Genomic DNA, 22,956 nt, shown 5'->3' on the forward strand with positions numbered 1-22,956 from the left:
TATGTTGTAACTTTGAATGATATGCATTTGTTTTAGTTCTTACTCATCCCTTCCCCCACCCCACCAACTTCTTCATGTAACCACAAAAGGCCCAGAGGAATGTGACCCATTATTTAAATTCCTCCACCAGTATTTTTAAAAACATCTGTGGTCCTAGTATTGAATATGCGGGAATAGCTCTGTATATCTTTGTTCCGAAAGGTAGCATTTACGACAATGTTTAGGGAAGGAAACTGCCACCCTTACCTTGTCTGACCTACATGTGACTCCAGACCCACAGCAATATGGCTGTCTCTTAACTGCCCTCTGAAATGGTCTATAAAACTATTCAGTTGTATCAACAGCTAGAAAGAAAAGAAAGGAATGAAACCAAACAAATCACCCTAGCATTGACAAAGCCACCAAATATGATAGCAGTGAACACAGCTCTGTTGACTCTGCACTGTTGTCCTTACTAACGTCTCGGGCTAATGCCAAAATTAGGAGAGCTGTCTCACAGACCAGTCAAGCAACAGCATGACATAGTTATACTCACGGAATGATACCTTGCAGACACAACAGATGTGGGAACTGCTTTAGGCATCGTCAACATTGACTCCGGAACTTATGAAGTCTCATAGCATCAAATGAAACATGGTCGAGGAAACTTCCGGCTAATTACTACGTCTTACCCCACCCCTCAGCTGATGAATCAGTGCTTCTTCATGTTAAACAACACTTTGAGGAATATTGATCAGCATGTTTTGAGTTGGACCGAAGAGTCTGTTTCCATGCTATACAGCTGTATGACTAAGGGTGACATGAGCACTGAAGGTAGTCTAGGTTGAAGATTTCAATGCCCACCGCTGAAAGTGGCTCGACAACATCACTACTGACCAAGCTAGGTGCTCAACTGTGACTGCAGCAGGTGGTGAGGGAAACAATAGGAGGGAGAAGTATATTTGCCCTTATTCTCACCAGTCTGTCTTCCACAGAGTATCTATCCATGACAGTGTTTGTAAAAATGATCACCAAGCAATCGTTGTGGAGGCAAAGTCCCATCTTCACACTGAGAATATCCACCGTTGTGTTGTGTGGCACTAGCAACGTGCTAAATAAAATGGACATCAAATATATCTAGCAACTTGATACTGGGCATCCATGAGGCTATGTTAAATTGCCCATAGTGTATAGGGTAGGAAATGCAGGGATAGGGTAGGGGGAAGGTCAGTGTGGACTCAATGGGCGGAATGGCATGCTTCCACACTATGGAGATTCTATGATTCTATGAAGTACAGCGCATCAGTGTAAAAGATAAAGCAGAGGTATTTGCAACAATCTTCAGCTAGAAGTGCTGAGTGGATAATACATCTCAGTCTACTCCAGAGGCCCCAAGGATCATAGGTAGCATTTTTCAGCCAATTTGGTTCAGTCCACATGGTATAACAAATGGTTGGAGGCACTGAAAAGTGCAAAAGCTATGAGCCCTAACAATACTCTGGCAATAATATTAAAGACTTATGCTCCTAAACTTCCCATGCCCTAGCCACTGTTCCAGTGCAGCTACAATACTAGCATCCACCCAATTATGGGGAAAATCGACACATATGTCTATACACAAAAAAAGTACAAATCCAATCGTGCCGATTAATGCCCCACCAGCCTACGCTCAATCATTAGTGAAGTGATGGAAGGTGTCATCACCCATGCTATCGGCAGCATTTGCTCAGCAAATTTCACCAGGGCCACTCAGCTCCTGACATGATAACAGCATTAGTCTAAACATGGTCAAGGGAGCTGAAGTAACATCAAGGCTGCATTTGACCAAGTCTGTCGTCAAGGAGTCTTAGCAAAACTGGAGTCAGTAGGAGTCAGAGTGAAAACACTATGATGATTGGAGTCATACGCGGCACAAAGGAAGATGACTGTAGTTGTTGGAGGTCAGTCACATCAGATCATCAGGTTAGTGTCTTTGACTCAGCCATCCTCAGATGCAACAATCAATGATTTTCCCTCAATTATTAAGTCAGGATTGGGGATGTTTGCTGATGTCTGCACAATGTTCAATGCATATTTGCAACTCCTCAGATGCTGAAGCAGCCTGTGTTCAAATGCAGCAAGACCTCTACTGTGTCTGAGTTTAGAGTTTACAAGTGGCCAAGGCATTACCTTTCAAACCAAGAATCACTACCAAATAGAAGGACAAAAGCAGCAGATCCACGGGAACACCACTTCAGGTTCCCCTCCCAGCCACACACCATCCTGATTAGGAAATATATCGCTATTCCTTCAGTGTTGCTGGGTCAAAATGCTGGAAAGCCCACCATTTAACAGCAGAATATGTTTACCTACTGTAAATGGATTGCAGTAGGTTAAGAAGGCAACTTACTACCACCTTCTCAAGGGCAACCAGCTGTGGACAATTAAATACAGGCCCATCCAGCAACGCCCAGATCCCAAGAATGACTTTTCTGAAAAAAACTTCACTATCAGTGGCATTAACATGACTGAATCTCCCATTATCAACATTGTGGGACTACTATTGAGTGGAAACTATATTGGATTAGCCATATAAGTACTGTGGCTACAAAAGCAGATCAGAGGCTAGGACTTTCATAGTGAGTAATTTACCCCTTGACTCCCAAAAACCTTTCCACCATCTTGAGGCACAAATGATGGAGTACTGCTCACTTGCCTGATGAGTGCGACTCCAGTAATACTCAGGAACATATCCAGGAAAAATACCCGCTTGATTGGCATCACATACACATTTGCTCCACCACTCTGGTCAATAGTAGCAGTATGCACTACAGAAATTCACCAAAGCACCTTAGACTGCACCTTTGAAACCTATTATCATTTAGAAGAACAAGGGCAGCAGATACCTGGGAACACCACCACCTGCATGTTCTCCTCCAAGTCACACACCACCCTGACTTGGAAGTAAATTGCACTCTTTCAGTGTGAAATTGAACTGGACTCATCATATAAATCCAATGGCTACAAGAGCAGGCCAGAGGTCAAGAATATTGCAGCGAGTAACTCACCTCCTGACTCCCCAAAGTGTGTCCACTGTCTATAAGAAACAAGTCAGGAGTGTGACGAAATACGACCCACTTGCCTGAATGAGTAGTTTAGTTGATACCCCCCCATCTGCCAGGAACTATCTGGCTTGGAGCAGCGGACTCTGCCCACAGTTCTAAACAGGAGTTATCATTAGAAACCATACAATAGGAATTCATTGAGGAGAAGCTATTTGATACACTGACCATATAGAATTTTTTATGATGAAGAAAATCTCAACTGTCCTATCTGTCCCATAACCACTACCCCCTGCCTTCCACCCCAGCTGTCCCAGCCTGGTTGATATTGTTGTAAGGATAAGTAAGGCTTTCAAGCTTCTTTAGCAGATTTTTTTAGAAGAACAACTCCAAAAATAAAGTCTGTATTCTTCCAGCTGTTGTCTTTGTGGCACACATTGCAGCAATTTTTGCCTCGAACAGGAAAGTAAAAGCACTTTGCAAAAATTGACCCACTTATATGTACTCAATTGTGCAGATTGTTCTGCAAATCAACCAGCACATCACACCAACAAACCCTTGTACAAACTAGCGATGATGACAAACATAGAATGCTACTGGCAGTCTTCAGTCATAACCCCTGTGCGCACACAGTCTTAAGGAAATGGTACTTCTCCACAGATCAGGGTTGATTTGCAACTCATATTCTCCTGGGCTGTCAGAGCAACCAATTTCAGATTCAGCACTGCTGAGCCCAATTTAGGAAAGAGAAAATGGAACCTGACAGACCAACAAGGTACCACATAATTAGGCTATTTAATGAGTCAAGAGTCCATGGTATTGGAGGTAGAATATTACTGTGGATCTTAATCTTAATCTTAATAACTAATAGAAGACAGAGAGTTGGGGTAACTAGTAGAAGATGGAGAATTGAATATTTTCAAGATGGCGACCTATAACTAGTGGAGTGCTACATGGATCAGTGCTGGAGCCACACTTATAACATATATTAATGACTTTGGGGAATGTGAATGTACTGTCACAAATTTTGCAGATGACACAAAAACAAGTTAAGCAAGTGGACTAAATCTTGGCAGATGGAATATAATGTGGGAAAATGTGCATTATATGCACTTTGGCAGGAAGAGTAGAGGAGCTGAATATTATTCAAATGGAGAAAGATTGCAGAATGCTGCCCCGTCCGAGGAATTTGGATATACTCATACATGTATCATAAAAAGATAACATGCAAGTTCCGCAGGTAATAGGGAATGCAAATGGAATGTTGGCTCTTATTTCCAAGGTATTGAAGCATAAAAATAGGAAACCTTGCTCGTTAGATCACACCTACAATTCAGCCAACAGTTTTGGTTCCTTTATCCAAAGATTGAAGGCACTCCAGAGAATGTTCACAAGATTGTTCCTAGATATGGAGGGATTTTGTTATACAGTGACGTTCAATAGTTTGAGCCTGTACTCTTTTGGAGTTTAGAAGAATGAGAGGAGGCCTTAATGAAACACGTATTCTTAGGAGAACTAAACAGGATAAATGCTGAATGTTTGATTCCCTTTGTGAGAGAGTCTAGGACCAGCAAGTACAATTACACAGGAAGGGGTCACTCAGTTAAGTCAGAGAGAAGATTTCTTCTCTCAGAACATAGTAAATCTGTGAAATTTTTTACTGCAGAGAGCAGTAGGAACTATTCCATTAAGTACATTAAAAACTAAGATGGACACATTTTTAATTAGTAAGCGAATCAAGCTTGTGGAGAAAAGGCAGGAATGTGAAATTAATGATAAGCAGATCAGCCATATCACAGTGGTGATATACAAGTAATGGAATGTCAAACAAGCGTAGACCAACCATCATAGCTTGATTGCTGGCAAGGTACAATATTGATAAAGTAGTTGAGGTGAAACAAATGGAACTAATGTTGCCTCCTCTGTTGAATTAAGTGCCTCTCTGCCTTAGTAAATTGCAGCCTGCCTTCCTTGGGACCAAGGACATGGAGGGAGTGGAAATCTCAACCCCGGAGAGCTATCAGCCATGTGCCACCCTCCTGCCTGATTAACTTACCCTCCCAGCCTCTAAACACACTTCTGAGATTGACATTAAATTCCTCTTGAAGTTTGCATTCTACTGGTTTGACATATCCAAGACTCGATCTCGATAGTCATGATGAGGCGTTTTTATTCAATGTTAATCGACACAAACTCAATTCACTTCGCAATTTGACACATGCTACCTTGAATAAGTCTTCATTGAAGTCAGTATGCATTATGCATCAATGCCTATGCACCAACAATGATACTCCAGGTAAGGTTAAAGAAGCATTCTGTGTCAATTTCAGCAAGATCTTCAAAGTAATGCCACACCAAGCAAGCTCATCACCCTTACTAATTTCAGTGATCCTGTTGATGCAGACTATCATAGGTGGAGGGGAGTGCAGTAACGTTATGATTGGTCAATTAAACTCCAATAACAGCTTTCAAAGTGCAGCAACAACATGCATGCACCCTAGACTTAAACATTATTGGATAACAGAGAAACCTCAACAATTTGAAGTTTATCTGCTGCCTTAAAGGTGTTGAATGCTGGTCAGACCACCTAACTTGTCATGCATATCATGTTCTTGAAAATAACACATTAATCACTAATACTTTGTAAAATTACAAATGAAGCTTGGCGTAACTATCTTACTTAGCCAAGATGGGAACTGGAATAAATATTAGGAATAGGTATAATAACTAAAGAAAATTAAAGAAAGAGCTGTGGATATTTTCGATCTGAAACAAACAAAAACAGAAGCGTTTGGAGAAACACAGTAGATCTGACAGCATCTGTGGAGAGTAAGCCATCACCATCATTGAAGTAGTATTAGACTAACTAATGAACAGAATATTATTTAAATGGAGAAAAATGTTCAGAAAGCTGCAGCACAAAGGGACTTGCGATATTTGTTTACAAAACTCAGAAAGCTGGAACATTGGTGCAGCAGGAAATCAGGAAAGTAAATGGAATGTTGGCACTTATTTCAAGGGGTTTGGAGTCTAAGAGTAGGGAAATCTTATAACAACTGCACAGGTGCTGTTGAGAACACATATGAAGTATTATGAGCAGTTTTAATCCCCTTATTTAAGGAAAGATATCATTTCATTTGAGGCCTTCATTGTTCGGGGCATTGAATACAAGAACCAGTAGTCATGTTTCAGCTTTATAAAACTTTGGTTAGGCTGCACTTGGAGTATTGCATTCAGTTCTGGTCACCACGTTACAGGAACGTTCTGGAAAGGGTGGAAAAGAGATTTACCAGGATGCTGCCTGGATTAGAGAATATGAGCTATAAGAGAGGCTGGACAAACTAGGGTTGTTTACTGTGGAGCAGCAGGCGCTGAGGGGAGTTCTGATAGAAGTTTATAAAATGATGAGAGGCATAGATAGGGTTGACATTCAGAATCTTTTCCCAGAGTTAAAATGTCTAATACTAGAGGGCATTTATATAAGGTGAGAGGAGGAAATTTCAGAGGAGATGTGAGGGGCAAGTTTTTTTTTAAAAAGAGTGGTAGGTGTCTGGAACATACTGCCAGTGATAGTGGTGGAGGCAGATACAATAGGGACATTTAAGAAGCTTTTAGATAAGCACATGAATAAGCAAGGAATGGAGGGAAATAAACCATGTACAGGCAGAAGGGATTAGTTTAATTTGGCATCATGTTCGGCACAACATCTGGGCTGAAGAGCCTGCTCCTCTGCTGTATTGTCCTATGTTCTAAAGCACATAGATTCTATACATCTGACAGACAAAATAATCACCAGGTAGAAAAAGTAGATACCATCAAGCAAAGCACTTGCTGTAAATCATCTAAGTGAAATGAAGAACTAATGGTGGGTGAACAAGGGTTCAGAAGCTGACACTAAGCACGACCTGAAGGCTATCTGTCAAACTCTGTGATCTGCCTATGGCTCCAAACCAACTACAATACCTACCCTCTTAGCAGATGACAGTCAACTCCTAATAATGAGATTCAGCTTTGTTTGACAGAGCACTTTAATAATTCCCTGAACCAATGATCCCCAGTGTGTGATGACACCTTTGAATCAATCCTGCTTTAGCACATTCTGGATGAAATTGCCGTTGACTCTTGCCAAATCAAAGTCAGTAAGAACAAAAAGCAACTTGACAGCATTCTACCTGAAGTATTCAAGTGTAAAGGAGCTCGCCATGGTTATAAAGCTCTCCAGCCTTTTTTGCTTAATCTTGGAATCAGGCGTTGTAGCTTAAGTTAACAATGATGTTTCCATTCTCATCTGTAAAACACAAAGAGAAGGGAATAAAGTCCATCTTTGACAATTATCATAGTATTTCACTTCTCTCCACAGCAGAAAATAAGCCTTCAGGTTTATCCTCACCTGAATTGTCACTCACTTTACAGACTTGATGTGCCCAGAATGACATTGTGTAATTTTTCTGGTGCACGGGGAACAGTCACTATGATCTTTGCAGTATATCAAATTTAAGAATGGTTCCACAAACAGAACAAGGACCTCTGCTTTGTGTTTAGTGACCTCATGATGGCCTTTGGAAGGTACTGTATAGAAATAACTGATCTGAAAGGGTAATCAGGACCATCTCTTTTCATAACTGCTTGATGGTCAGTGTGATGTTTTTCCTGACAATACTGGCATCAGGAAAGGCTGTGTAATGGCTCTAGTTTTGTTTGACATCAATTTTCCATGCTGTTGTATTCATTTAAAGATCCTGATGTAGGAGTAGACTTTTGTGTATTTGGCAACCTCTTCAATCTTCAAAGCCTCGCACAAAGATCACAACAGTTACTAAGTGAACTCTTGTTTGCCATGATTGTTGTAATGACACATTCCATGGATGGTCAATTATTTGTTGACTGCTTTACCCAAGTTTGAGAATGCTTCACCCTTGTGATAATTCTGAAAACAACAGAGACCTTGTACTAACCTTCCCCGGCCACAAACTCTGAGATCCCATTAGCCACAATCTGCTAAATACCCCTCAACTCAATACAGAGGTTTTGCTTTTTTGGGAGCATTCGTTCTAAAAATACCACCTTGTTGCGTGATGAATTTGTCCATTGCCTGGCAAAAGCAATCTCCTCATTTAGCTGGCTCACCCACAGGCTTTGAAAAGAGTATGAAGCTGTTTCAAATCTACTAAACAGTGGTTGTCTAAACACTTTTTTATGGCTGTAAGACATAGAAAACCACTAGTGTCTGAAAGTGATATGTATATTCTACTTTTGCTCCTACGGATCTAGCTACACCATCAAATGGCAGGACAAAACTCCTAACACCAAACTTGTCGGAAGATACCACCTGTATGAGAACAAGATTGTGTAAATTTGACCCCCTTTTTGGCTGCTTTCCATCTCGTGAGTTGACAGATTGCACTGCGGTGGTTAACTCTATGTTGAGCATCGCCTCGTTTGATTTGGGCACCCCACCATGTCATGGCTCCGTTACACATTTGCAGCAGAGCAAGATCGTTAGATAAGAAAATGCAGGAGCATTTAAGTTAGACTCTACCAAACAGGAGGATAAAGCAGCACTAGATAGATTTAGATGGAGGAATTGCTATCATCAAATGATCTCCATTTTTGCGAACAGAATCAAGTCATGGCTGAACAAATGTGCAGGCTACAAAGCAATTGACTTCATCCACCCATTCAACAGTGATCTCATATGTAACATTTGTAATTGAAACTGAAGGTCAGTACTGGATTTAATACCAATAAGACAATTGAATATTTTGTCCCCATGCTGAATGCAAATTTGTCAAAATGATGGGAGAACCCATAAAATTTATGGGTTTTATATATTTATTTTATATATGAAATACCTCTGCACACATGTGTCTATATTTGTCATTACCTTCGTTAAGACGATGAGGGACATATTTCAATTGAGGAAACTTATCCTAATGTTTGCATGAATACTAGATTTCTATTTGCTGAATTTTGTGTAGACTAATTGTAAACTAATCTTTAAGGAAATGTTGTTCCGTGCTAGGAATGAGTTCTCAAGTACAGACATCTTATAACATTCAAGATGCCGGTATATCATGACTCAACCGTAACCCAGATTCAGTTAAGCTTATTTACTGGAATGCATTTTCCATGATTTTTATCTTACCTTAATGAGTGTATATTCTGTTTTTTTTAATAGACATTGATGAGTGCCACACACCAGGAATTTGTATGAATGGACGATGTGTGAACACAGATGGCTCATACAGGTGTGAATGTCCTCCTGGCCTAGCTATCGGAATTGATGGACGAGTCTGTGTTGGTAAGAAAATCAGTTGAAATATATGCAATGAACAAAGGTTTTGAAAAGCATGTATCAAGTATTTTAAAAAGCATTGAAAGTATCTTGTACTGTTCAAACCCACTTCACGTAAGCATAGAGAAATCTGAAATGATTATGTTTCCCTGGTCAAGTTATTTCAAATTTCAACTTCTGTGCTTCCATTTTCCTTTCAAGGGGTTAACCGTTGTCTTATTCTGTAGAATCAAAACTGGTTTTCCTTCTAATGTAATTTCATTTGATGTATGTGACATCAAATGTAAGATAGTCTTAGTTATACAATGTTATTATCTGTAGTTAATAAAAGTTTGGTTAATATAATCATAGAGTTATATGGAAGGGCATGGAAACAGACCCTTCAGTCCACTTAGTCCCAGTTGACCAGATATTCTAAGGTGATTTAATCCCATTTGCTAGTATATGGCATATATCGCTCTAAATACCTTCCTATTCATGTACCCATCCAGATGCCTTTTAAATGTTGTAATTGTGTCTGCCTTCACCACCTCCTCTGGCAGCTCGTTCCATACAAGCACCACCCTGCGCATGAAAAATTTGCCCCTCAGTTCCCCTTTTAATCTTTCCTCTCTCATCTTAAACCTACGCCCTCTAGTTTTAGATTCCCCTGCCCTGGGAAAAAGACCTTGGTTATTCATGCCCCTCCTGATTTTATAAACCTCTATAAGGTCACCCCAGCCTCCGCACTCCAAGGAGAAAAGCCCCAACCTAATCAGTCTGACCCTATAGCTCAAACACTCCAAACCCAGAAATATCCTTGTAATCTCCGACATTCTTGTAAGGTTCTTCTGAACCGTTTTGAGTTTAACATCTTCCCTACAGCAGGAAGACCAGAACTGAACACAGTATTCTAAAAGTGGCCTCACCAATGTCCTATAGAGCCAAAACATAGAACAGTACAGCACAGTACAGGCCCTTCGTGACATTCCAACACCTATACTCAATATACTGACCAACGAAGGCAAGCGTGCAAAACGCCTACTTCATCACCCTGTCTACCTGCGATTCTATTTTCAAGGAACAATGAACCTGCAACCCTAGGTTTCTTTGTTTGGCAGCATTCCCCATGGCCCTACTGTTAACTGTATAAGTCCTGTCCTGATTTGCCTTACCAAAATGCAACAGCTCATATTTATCTAAATTAAACTCCATATGCCATTTTCCGGCCCATTGGCCCACGTGGCCAAGGTCCTGTTGTAACTCTGAAATAACCTTCCTCACTGTCTGCTACACCACCAATTTTAGTGTCATCTGCAAACTTACTAACCACACGTCCTATATTCACATCCAGATCATTTATATAATTGACGAAAAGCAGTTGACCCAGCACCAATGCTTGAGGCACACCGCTGGCCACAGGCCTTCAGACTGAAAAACAACCTTTACCACAATCTTCTGTCTCCTACCTTCAAGCCAATTTTGTGTCCAGTTGGCTAGCCTGGCTAACCAGTCTACAATGCAGAACCTTGATGACAATGTCTCCTCTATGTCTTCATCAAACCCCTTTGTCACCTCTTCAGAAAACTCAATCAAGTTAGTGAAACATGATTTCCCATGCACAAAGCCATGTTGACTATCCCTATTCGGTCCTTGCCTTTCCAAATTCATGTAAATCCTGTCCCTTAGAATACCCTCCAACAACTTACCCACCACTGACGTCAGGCTCACTGGTCTGTAGTTCCCTGCCTTTTCCTTACTACCCTTCTTAAATAATGGCACCACATTAGTCAGGTCTTTTGGGAATAGAGAAAATGCAGGCATCAGTATGCAGATTTTTTTCATGTGGCCAGGACTTCAGAAAGATGCAGTGGCAGTTCTGAAGGACATTTCATACATGTCAGTCGTTTGGACAATTTCAACATGTAATCAAATCAGAACTTTTGAAACCCATTACTAGTCTTTGAAGAGCCATATAGTAGACTATCAGTGAATTGTAAATAACCATTACCAAAAATAAAGGCAAGACATTAGTATATCCTTATAATTAGGGACGTATTGATTCCCGGAGGCTATTCCTTTAAGGCAGATTACAGCTAGGGTAATGGTGGAAAAGTTAAGCTTTTTTTCACTTTTTATATACTGCCAATTGACATACAGTCTCTTCAGGGTTCCAACGTTGTCTGAAGTGTTCCGGGAAATCATTAGCAGTTTGGGTATGAAACAAAGTCAACTACCCATCATCTGCTTTGGAGAGGTACTGTTAGACTCTCAAAACCATGATTAGGGCATACTGTCACAAATCTCCACAGGATTGGGATAAAGGATTAGATTTCTTCTTGCTCCCAGAGATTCCCCAAATGAATCTACTGAATTTAGCACATTGAATTGGTTTGTGGTCATGAGATCAGAAGTCCATTAAAGTTGATTAGGGAGAAGTTGATAAATCAGAAAGATGAATGGTGTCTGTGTTTCTAAAAAAAACTGACAAGAGCATGTAGGGTAGTGCAGGAACATTTAAAAATTTCACAGGCAGAAATAAAAGAATGGGCAGATGAACTTCCAGCTACTAGAATGTTTCCAGTGGGAGATGAATTATTGGTATTGTTGCCTTTAAAAGGTGAACCTCTGAAAGCAAGATTCAGTGGTCCATATGAAGTTGCTAGAAGAGTTTATAAAATGAATTATCTTAGATACTTCTGATCGTAGGAAGAAGAATTGGTTATGTCACACAAACATGCTAAAAAATTACCATTGGAAGGATAAGAATGAACAAGTGTATCAGGTGTAAGAGCAGTGGAAGGTGATGGAGACAATGAACGTGAGATAAAATGAGAGATAGAAGTTGTCAGAACGAACCACCTACAATTCAACTAGCTAACACAGAGATATTGGAAAAGTATGACACTGTTCTGATATTTTAAAAAATGGATAATAGGATGATCTTGTAAGAATACTGAAAAAGTGTGAGGTATTCTGTAGAGATGTAGCTGGATGTACTATGTTAGCGAGACATGATGTGGATGTAAGAAAGTCCAGACTGAGAAAACAACATTCTTATCAGTTGAGCCCAGAATAGCATACTCAGATGGAAACAGAAATTCAGTACATGCTGGAGAATTACTTGATTGAAACTAGTCACAGAAACTCGAGTTCACCAATAGGGTTGGTTCCTAAACCGAATGGATCAACTAGACATTGTGCAGATCAGACAAAGATGTATGCATCATGAAAACAGATCTGTACCCTATTTCACAATTGGAAGACATTGTTCAATGGTTTGGCAATGCTTCATGCCTTTCTAAGATTGATCTATTGAAGGGGGGCTGGCAAGTGCCATTATTTATCAAGACCTAAAGAAATTTTAACTCTTATTACATCAAATCAATGTCGGATGATGCCAAATGAGTTAAAGAAAAATGTACCCCAGCTTCATTCCAAAGGCTTGTGAAACCAGTCGTAGCTGGAATTCATAACTGTATAGTGTATTTAGATGATGGTGTAGTTTATAGTTGCACATGGGAATAGCATGGAAGACAATTTGAAGACATGCTTAAGCATTATGATTGGCTGGCTATGTGATAAATTGAGCCATAAATGAATTCACGAAAGCAAGAGTGACTTACTAGGGACATGTTGTTGGATAATGACTTTGACTTAGAACCCCTACAGTGTGGAAACAGGCCCTTCAGCCCAACAAGTCCACACTGACCCTCCGAGCATCCTACCCAGACCCATCCCCTATAGCCCACCTCATCTACACATCCCTGAAAACTATGGGCAATTTAGCATGGTCAATCCACCTAACCTGCACATCTTTGGACCGTGGGAGGAAACCGGAGCACCCAGAGGAAACCCACGCAGACACAGGGAGAATGTGCAAACTCCACACAGACAGTCACCCAAGGGTGGAATCGAACCCGAGCCCCTGGTGCTGTGAGGCAGCAGTGCTAACCACTGGGCCACTGTGCTGCCCTAAGGTAGGTGTCTCCAAAGAAAGTGAAAGTGAAGTCTTTAGTAGAATTCCCTGTTCCTGAAACTAAATGGGAAATCAAGTGTCTTTTAGGAATGTGTGGATTTTACTGGAAATTTGTGCATCATTTCAGTATGATAGCTTTGCCTTTAACAGATTGGTTAAAGGAACAAGCAAAGGTGGCATGGTCAGTGGAATTCCAAGCAGCATTTGAGAAGCTGAAGGCATTCTTAATAAATGAACCAGTGTTGACCATCTCTGATTTTCCTAGACCTTTCAAAATGGCAGTTGATACTAGTGATTTGCGAGTGGGTGCTACCTTATTACAGGATCATGAGTCAGGAATAGAGAATAGGGTACTTCTCTAAGAAACTAGACCAGTAACATAAGAAGTACTCTACTGTGGAGAAAGAGACTTTGGGATTATTGTTAAATCTTTAACACTTCGAAATTTATATCTGATATGGAATTAGGAAACGCCATCATTGTAAATATTTAACGTTGAGATAGACAGATGTCTGGTCTCAGGAATCAAGGGATATGGGGAGCAAGTGGGAAAGTGGAATTGATGCTCAGATGAACATAATCATCATAAATGGCTCAACTGGCCATATGGTCATTTTCTATTCTTACTTCCCATGTTAAATAAAGGCATTTCAAGAGGTAAAAATCAGTCTACAAGCTGTTTCAGTGAGAATTGTAACTTCCTTCCTGCACTGCAAGGACTCCTTGGAGTTGACATTTTCCACCTCCCAGTCCCCAGCTGTTCTTCCTGCATCAAGCATCGATCTCCAAAGGTGAAGTGGGAGTGAAAATAGGGGAAACCTCTGCTGTTTACCTAGAACAAAGAAGATAGTGTGGTTTTTGGCGATCAGCCATGTTCAGCCTGAGGACCTCACAGCAGGAGTTCCTCAGGATAGTGACAAAGGTCCAGGTTCATCAATGATTGTCCCTTCATAACAAGGTCAAAAGCCAGCATGTTTGCTTTTGATTGCACAAAATTCAGGACCATTCATGACTCCTCAGATACTGAAGCAGTCAGTGTTCAAATGCAGCAAGACCTGAAAGAAAAGTAGAAATTGTTAGAGAAACTCATCAAGTTTGCAGCATCTGTGGAAAGAGAGCAGAGTTAACATTTCAGGTCCAGTGACTCTTCTTTAGAACTGATAGTACTGAGGAAAAGATAAAGATGGGGTGGGAGAAGGAGTGCACGATAGGTGGAGAGAGGGAGAGAGAGAGCAGCCGTTACATAGACAAAGGGATGGATAATGATGAGGCAGGGAGAAAGAAAACCTAATAATCGGGACCATTAGTAGGTGAAAATGCATTGGCAGTGTTTAAAGCAGCCCATGTCGTGATAGACACAAGGGTTTGGGGGTCAGTAAAGGACATGAAAGAAGATGTTCACACTGCAAAATTAGGTATTGAGTCCAGATGGCTACAGGTTCCCCAAGCAGAAAATGAGATGCTGCTCTTCCAGCTTGCACTGAGCCTCACTGGAGGCCCGAAATTTCAGCTGGTTGTGTTGAAGTGGCAGGTAACCGGAAGCTCAGGATCATTTTTGCGGACAGGACGTAGGTGCTCTGCAAAGTGGTCACCCAGTCTGCGTTTTGTGTCCCCAGTGTAGAGGAGACCGCATACGACTTGAACTGTATTCAAGCTTGGCGGGATAAGTGTCAAATAACATGTGTGCTGTGCAGTGACTCTGACAAGAGAAATTCTAACCATTGCGCTTCGTTGTTCAGTTGCATTTACCATTGTTGAATGCTCAATATCAACCTCCTGGTGTTGTTGTTAACCAGGAAATGAACTAATAAAACAGCCATCGCAATGATTGTAACAAGGCAGCGAGGTGGACCTCATAGAATGTGAGTTTCCTGATTGAACTGTTAATCTGGTCCAATTAGGGAACCATGGCTGACAGATGTAAACAAAGAGCGTTGCAGGTTCTGTTCACTCAGAGCAGGCTGGATCAGTGTCAAGGGCTCCCCACGTGTAAATAAAGGGTGAGTTAGTGACAGGATACTGGCGTTGATGGAGGTATTTCAATGGTGACAAGAGAAAAGCACACTCCTGAAGAAATTGATTCGCAACAGTTATCTTTGAGCTAAAGCAAACATGTCTGGCATCATGCTGTTTTACTGGGAATTTTGACTGGTTCAATCCTACCATCGAAGACTGGACGTAGTATGTGAAAAGAATACATTATTTTTTTCCAGGCAAATGACGTTGAGGCAGATGAAAAATGAGTAATTCTCCTGATAGCTCATGCATTTGGGGCTTTGTTGGTCATTAGGAGCCTGACATTTCCTGAGGCAGCACATTCTAAAACCTTTCAAGAGTTGATGGATTTAGTTAAGGAATATTACGACCACAAGCCTCCTCTAATACTGAGATGCTATCAGTATTATTCGGCAATTTGAGAAATGGCAGAATCCATATTGGGAGTTTTGACTAGGTTAAGATGACTAGCAGAGGCATGTGACTTTGGTTTAACCCTTAATGAGATGCTGAGATACCATTTGGGATTAATGATGGAACCATGCAAAAGTGTCTGCTAGCTGAAGCCCAACTGGACTTCAAACAGGCACTGCAACTGGCAGTGTCATTGGAAAATGTTGCAAGAGTAGCATATGAGTTGCAGGGTGTTCCGATGGAAGTGGACACCCATGCCAGTCTAATTGAGTTTGGGAAATACCGCTTGAGTGAAGCTAATTGCATAGGCTCACTCAGGACATATAAACAGAGGAACTCTAGGTCAACCCACAGCAAAACCCCAAAAAAAGCCAAGCATCAGCCAAACTGTTAATATTTTCTTCAGGATCCAGGCCAGCAATCCATTGTAGTTGCTGCCAGTATGTGCACTCAAGACAGCAAACAAACCCCATTAAGCCTAAGTTGAGTAAGAGAACACATAGGATGGTATCAGGAGAGTGCAGACTCTGGGAAGTCCACCTACATCTGGTTTGGAACAATTTTAATTGCTTAGCCACATCCAAATCAGAACCAATCGAAATAAACAACAAAAACAAAGTTGCTGGAAAAGCTCAGCAGGTCTGGCAGCATCTGTTTGGCAGTTCTGACAAAGGGTCACTGGACCTGAAACATTACCTCTGTTTTTTCCTTCACAGATGCTGCCAGACCTGCTGAGCTTTTCCAGCAACTTTGTTTTTGTTCCTGATTTACAGCATCTGCAGTTCTTTCGGTTTCAATCAAAACAAACGTCTGGTTAAATGGTCACCCAGTTCTAATGGAGGTCAATACCAGCGCAACCATTTCAATGGTCGCAGAACTAGTTTTTGTAAAATTCACTCTGGACTCCAATCCTTTAGTTTGTGCAAGACTTCAGCTCGACTGAGAAACTATGCTGTGGAACCTTTACGGGTAAATGGTACAACTTTGGTTCCAGTCTTGAATGAGAAGAAACTGGTTCAGTTGCCACTGATTGTCGCAAAAGACTTGGGCCCAAGCTTGATTGGGCGAAATTGGTTGAGAAAGATTCGTCTAGATTGGCTCAACATTTTTCAATTAGAAAATGGCTGCCTGAGTGAAGTTCTAATTAAATATCCTGAAGTTTCTCATGAAGATCTAGGGACTATCAAAGGAGCCAAGGCCATCTTGCATGTTGACCAGGAAGCAATTCCATGATTCTGCAAGGCCCGCCCAGAAATCAGAAGGCTGGAAAGCAAAAGAATCGTCAGATAAGTACAGTTTGTGGAATGGGCAGCTCCAGTTGTACCGATTGTGAAGCCCGATCGGTTGGTTTGCCTTTGTGGGTATTTTAAACAAATGGTAAACCACTTTTCACAGCTGGATAAATACCCAACTCCCTGCATGGAAGATTTGTATGCAAAGCTGGCAGGGGTCTGTCCTTCACGAAGCTGGACATGAGCCATGCGTACTTGCAGTTGTGATTAGAGAAGGATTCCCAGAAATATGTTACAATTAATACCCATGCTCTAATAATCAGTCACTGAAGGTAAGCATTCAGGTGCAGCAGGCAGTAAAGAAGGCAAATGGTATGCTGGCCTTCTTTGCGAGAGGTTTTGTGTACAGGAGCAAGGATGCGTTGTTGCAGTTGTACAGGGCCTTGGTGAGACCACACCTGGAATATTGTGTACAATTTTGTTATTCTTTTCTGTGGAAGGATGCTCTTCCTCTTGAAGGAGTGCAGCAAAGGTTTACCAAGCTGATTGCAGGGATGGCAGGTCTGACTTATGAGGAGAGATTGACTAGTTTGGGATTGTTTTCGCTGGAGTTCAGATGAATGAGGGGAGATCTCATAGAAACTTATAAAATTCTAACAGGACTGGACAGGGTAGATGCAGGGAGGATGTTCCCGATGGTGGGTGTGTCCAGAACCAGGGGTCACTGTATGAGGATTCAGGGTAGACAATTTAGGACGGAGATGAGGAGACATTTCTTCACCCAAAGAGTGGTGAGCCTGTGGAATTCATTACCACAGGAAGTAGTTGATGCCAAATAATTGAATATATTCAAAAGGCGACTATATATAGCACTTGGGGGTGAATGGGATCAAAGGTTATGGGGAGAAAGCAGGATTAGGCTATTGAGTTGGATGATCAGCCACAATCGTGGTGAATGGTGGAGCAGGCTCAAAGGGCTGAATGGCCTCTTCCTGCTCCTATCTTCTATGTTTCTGTGTTTACCAGCAGGGAATTTGAGTATTTCCTAAAGTTGAAAGGTGTTCGTTAAGTAAGGACAACTCCATGCCATCCATCATGCAATGACTTGGCAGAAAGAGCAGTCCAAAGTCCGAAGACAGACTTAAGAAACAGTTTCGCTGGTTCCGGTTCCGACTTGATTATAGGACCAACCCTCATGCAATTACTGAGAAAGCTCCAGCGGAGTTGCTAATGGGGAGAAGACACCACACCAGGATAAATCAAATCTTCCTGGACCTGTTGGTGGGGGTGGGGTGGGGGGGTGGGGAAGGGAGGTAGGTGGGCGGTGTATGTGTGTGTGTGGGGGCAGTGTGTGGTTTAAGGAGAAGCAGTATCAGGAATGCCAGTGCTGGACAGGTGACTCCACTAACCGAGAGAGACAATTTGCTTCAGTGAATGAAGTTTGGTGTCGGAACTACAGAAGTGGTCTTGCATGACTAAGAGGCTTGGTCAACGCAAGGTTAGGTCCAGTGATGTGTAAAGTTTAGGTGGGTAAAGTGATCCTGAACAAGTATGTGGACCATATGAAAACTGCAAACCCACAAACGGTGCAGGAGCAAAACATGCCCAGTTCGTCAATGGACTTTGCAACTCTTCCATGTCCCGTTGGTTGTCCCTCTCTGTTAACTGTTGAAATACCTCGGAATTTGAGATGGACACGGCAGATGTTGTCACCTTGACGCCTTTGCAGCTGAAGAGAATAAATTTCTTCAGAGATGTTCCTGGCTCAAGAGGCATGCTACTGTACGTTACACACAGCCCGTATCAGAGGCTGAGTTGGAGGAACTTGACCAGGTGCTAAAACACAGTAGGAGGAGCTACAAAAAAAAGAACCGGCCGCTGTCCTCGGACTCAGAAGGGAAGAGATGTAGTCAGTGTAATGAGGTCAGCCAGGTGGACCTCATAGAATTTGAGTTTCCGATTGGGGCTGTTAATCTGGTTCACTCAGGGAGCCCTGGCTGAAAGAATGTCAGAGGTTCTGTTCACTCTGAGAGCTAGCACTGAGAGAGCTGGATTAGTGTCAAAGGCTCTCCACATGTAAATAGCCACTTGTGCAGGAGATCTAGCTGCCGTTGTTGCCCAGATTAACTGCTTGTTTCATTACTGCCATTGCTTTTTTAAACAGCAGTAGTTATTTTTTCTGAAAGGATGACCTATCACCTGAAATATCTCAACTTTACTACCATTGATGTGGACTGACCTATTGAGTGTTTAACTATTTTACACTTCTACGTACATGACAATTGTTTGTTCTCTGGGGCCTAAATCCATCTGTATGAAACTTCAGTGTTTCCCCTTCATGCATGTACCCCAATCTCAATGTTTCTAAGACATTGGAATACAAGCCCTTTAATTCTGAGGATTACAACATGAATGACTAGTGCTCGGAGACCTGCCCTGCCTCACTTCTAGTGGCAGCACAATGCCATTGGGAATCTCAGTTCCCAGTAATCCTTGTCTGGCCTCCATTGAAGGCTTGAAAATCACCTTTGTGTCTTAATCAGAATTTCTTTCTGGACTTTTGAAACTGTAATCTTTCCTTTCTACTTTTAATTATTCCTACGTGGTTTTATTTTGCCTTATTTGCTCCAGTTTGTTTTTTTGAATGTGTTTTACTTTGTGTTATAACTTTGCTGTCACTAAATTATTACTATTATATTGTTTATGTTGATATGCAGATACTCATATGAGAAGCACCTGCTATGGTGGTTACAAGAGAGGCCAGTGTGATCGCCCATTACCAGGAGCCTTCACCAAATCTCACTGTTGCTGTGCCAATACTGATCATGCCTTTGGAGAACCGTGTCAACCTTGTCCAGCAATTAATTCTGGTGAGTACTTTTCTGCGTAGAACTGCTGTAAAATAAACTTCATTAATCTTAATATGTTGAACAGTAATTGGTAAGACAAAATATAAAAGCCTGAAAAGAATTTAAAAATTCAAAGGAAAGAAAAACAACTGCAGCATCACGATTTTCAAAGGATTTGATATTATCAATTACTTATTCCTCAAACACATGCAGTTGCATTTTAAAACTGTGGAAAAGCACATTTCTCCTCAGTGCATTATTTCAGCATTATCCATCAGGTGTCATTAAATATAAAGTAAATAAAATAATTTAATTGAAACATTGATATCAATTTGGGAGTGGGTGGGAGGGGTGTCGTGGAATGGCATGAATCTCACCATAAATGCATAATGCAGTTTTAAAAATATTTTGTTCTGGACCCTTAACAAAAAGCCTTCAGAGAGCAAAAGTAATACATCTGTCTTGACTTGGAGTTTGCACAAATTCATTGTGTCACTCAGGAATGCGCAATAACAAAAATAGGTTTGTACAGAAATATTTTGAAATCTCGTGCAATCATAATTTTTATTGTCTTGTGGTGCAATGCCATGAAGCCTTTTGATGGTCAGGTCCAAGTTCAAGGTACTAATAGGAGATTTGCTGTATTATTTAATATGTACTAAGGTCTGCATTCAATCTCTAGCAGTGGTAGGACTGTTCATATACAACCCCTCATACTTTTTTTGAGTAACTGCAGATCCTCTCCAGTGTTGCTAAGGAGTACTTATTTAGGATATCCAAAAGACATGTCTTGTAAAAAGAAACTTTCACTTTGGTATTCCCACTTCAGGACAACCAACAGCCAAGTGCTCATCTCCTAATTTATATGCCCACCAGTAACATTCTTCAAATGTTAGGCAGAAACCGAGCAGTCAAACCTGGCAAGTTTCAAGTCTAATAGGTCCATTATTTCTGACTTTCTTTCATAATAGGAGATTTGCTGTATTATTTAATATGTCATACTAGTGGAGGATTAATTGAAAAATTGACTAAAACTTGAAAACATTGTGACAAACTTATCTATATTTAATGTTTTTTTTGTTATAAGTGCCACCTATATGGATGCATTGTTTTATGTTGTAATATTTTATGAGTCATTAGCCTTTTTGAGAAAAGATAATTGGTTGTATGACAACAGTGTTGTGTTGATGTAGCCATTTTTCACTTGAGTTCAATTCTCTTTTTAGTACTTGTCTAATTCATTTGACTGCTGTTTAAATGAGTTAGAATTTAAATAGATTTAAACAGTTTTAGCCACATATCATACAGTTTGATGCAGATTTGTTCAACAGTGCACTGGAAGTAGCCCACAGAGAAGTTATGGCAATCTTTCAAACTGTACCATAGGTCATTTGCTTTCAGCTCATTTTACAGCAACTGATGGATCATTGTAAGGAACTTTGTAACATTGGAAAGTTGCACAAACAGTTAGGAACAGATAGATCATTCCGTACAATTGTGGCTGATCTGATTATAATCTCAACTCGACATCCTTTTGTAGCCCATTAACCTTTCATCACCTTGCTTAAGAAGAGTCATCTGCTTTTGCCTTAAAATATTCAAGGACTCTGATTTCATTTGTATTATCTAAAAGGCAACTTCATTTAAACAGAATTCCAGTCTGCACTTTTATATTGAGCTTTATTTCATTAAAGACAAATTGCATGAAACTCACCTCACAGATTTCTAGCTCCCCATATTTATATAACCAATTTAACCCAATTAACTCTTAATTAATATATCCATCACCTGTTCTCTCATTTCATTAGGTCTCAGGCATTCTTTCAGACCATATTAAATGATGAGATTCCCATATAAAATAATAATATTTTTTGTAATAATTAAACATGTTTGGCTTTGCATTGAGTTTAAAAATTGGCAGGTAATATTGCAGCTTTATAGAACCTTAGTTAGGCCACATTTGGAATATTGTGTTCAGTTCTGGTCACCAGAAGGATGTGGTGGCTTTGGAGAGGGTACAGAAAAGATTTACCAGGATGTTGCCTGGTATGGAGGGCATTAGCTATGAGGAGAGGTTGGAGAAACTTGGGTTGTTCTCACTGGAAAGACGGAGGTTGAGGGGTGGCCTGATAGAAGTCTACAAGATTATGAAGGGCATGGACAGACTGGACAGTCAGAAGCTGTTTCCCAAGGTGGAAGTGTAAGTTACCAGGGGCCATGGGTTTAAGGTGCGAGGGGCAAGGTTTAAAGGTGATGTACGAGGCAAGTTTTTTTACACAGAGGGTGGTGGGTGCCTGGAACTCGCTGCCAGGGGAGGTAGTGGAAGCAGATACTGTAGTGACTTTTAAGGGGTGTCTTGACAAATACATGAATAGGATGGGAATAGAGGGATATGGTCCCCAGAAGGGTAGGGGTTTTAGTTGTGACGGGCAGCATGTCAGTGCAGCTTTGGAGGGCCAAAGGACCTGTTTCTGTACTGTAATTTTTCTTGTTGTTCTTTGTTGTTGTTGTTGTGGTAAACATAGAAACATAGGAGATAGGAGCAGGAGGAGGCCATTTGGCCCTTGGAGCCTGCTCCACCATTCTTCACAATCATGGCTGATCATCCAACTCAACAGCCTAATCCTGCTTTCTCCCCCATAACATCTGATCCCATTCGCCCCCAAGTGCTATATTTAGTTGCTTCTTGAATACATTCAATGTTTTGGCATCAACTACTTCCTGTAGTAATGAATTCCACAGGCTCGCTGCTCTTTGGGTGCAGACACGTCTCCTCATTTCCGTCCTAAATCGTCTATCCCAAATCCTCGTACTGTGACCCCTGGTTCTCGACATAACTACCATCAGGAACATTCTCCCAGCATCTACCCTGTCCAGTCCTGTTAGAATTTTATAAGTCTCTATGAGATTCCCCCCTCATTCATCTGAACTCTAGCAAAACAATCCCAACCTAGTCAATCTCTCCTCGTACGTAAGACCCGCCATTCCCGGAATCAGTTCCAAGCATCCTATGGCCAGTATGTCCAATAGTTTCTTAGAACTTGCTGTTTTCTTTGTACACAACCAGATAGCTGACTGCTGTATCCACACATTTCAGTTTGGAGACCTCTACCTCCACCATTTGTTTTAATACTGCAATATCGATTCTTAGTAATTTTCATTCATACATTTTGTTTGAGTATATGTTATCCAA

The 22,956-nt window shown here is 41.0% G+C and overlaps 1 protein-coding gene across 1 annotated transcript in view; it reads left to right on the plus strand.

The window, feature by feature from the left end:
* LOC109916808 (fibrillin-1-like) overlaps nucleotides 1–22,956 on the plus strand; it is a 589,008-nt gene that overhangs the window by 262,442 nt on the left and 303,610 nt on the right. Inside the window, exons 13-14 of the mRNA XM_048617021.1 lie at nucleotides 9,199–9,321; nucleotides 19,632–19,784. Of these exons, the coding sequence (XP_048472978.1) occupies nucleotides 9,199–9,321; nucleotides 19,632–19,784 (276 nt within the window). The remainder of the gene's footprint in view (nucleotides 1–9,198; nucleotides 9,322–19,631; nucleotides 19,785–22,956) is intronic.

This window comes from Rhincodon typus, chromosome 36 (assembly GCF_021869965.1).
Source record: "Rhincodon typus isolate 14 chromosome 36, sRhiTyp1.1, whole genome shotgun sequence".
Taxonomy (NCBI): domain Eukaryota; kingdom Metazoa; phylum Chordata; class Chondrichthyes; order Orectolobiformes; family Rhincodontidae; genus Rhincodon; species Rhincodon typus.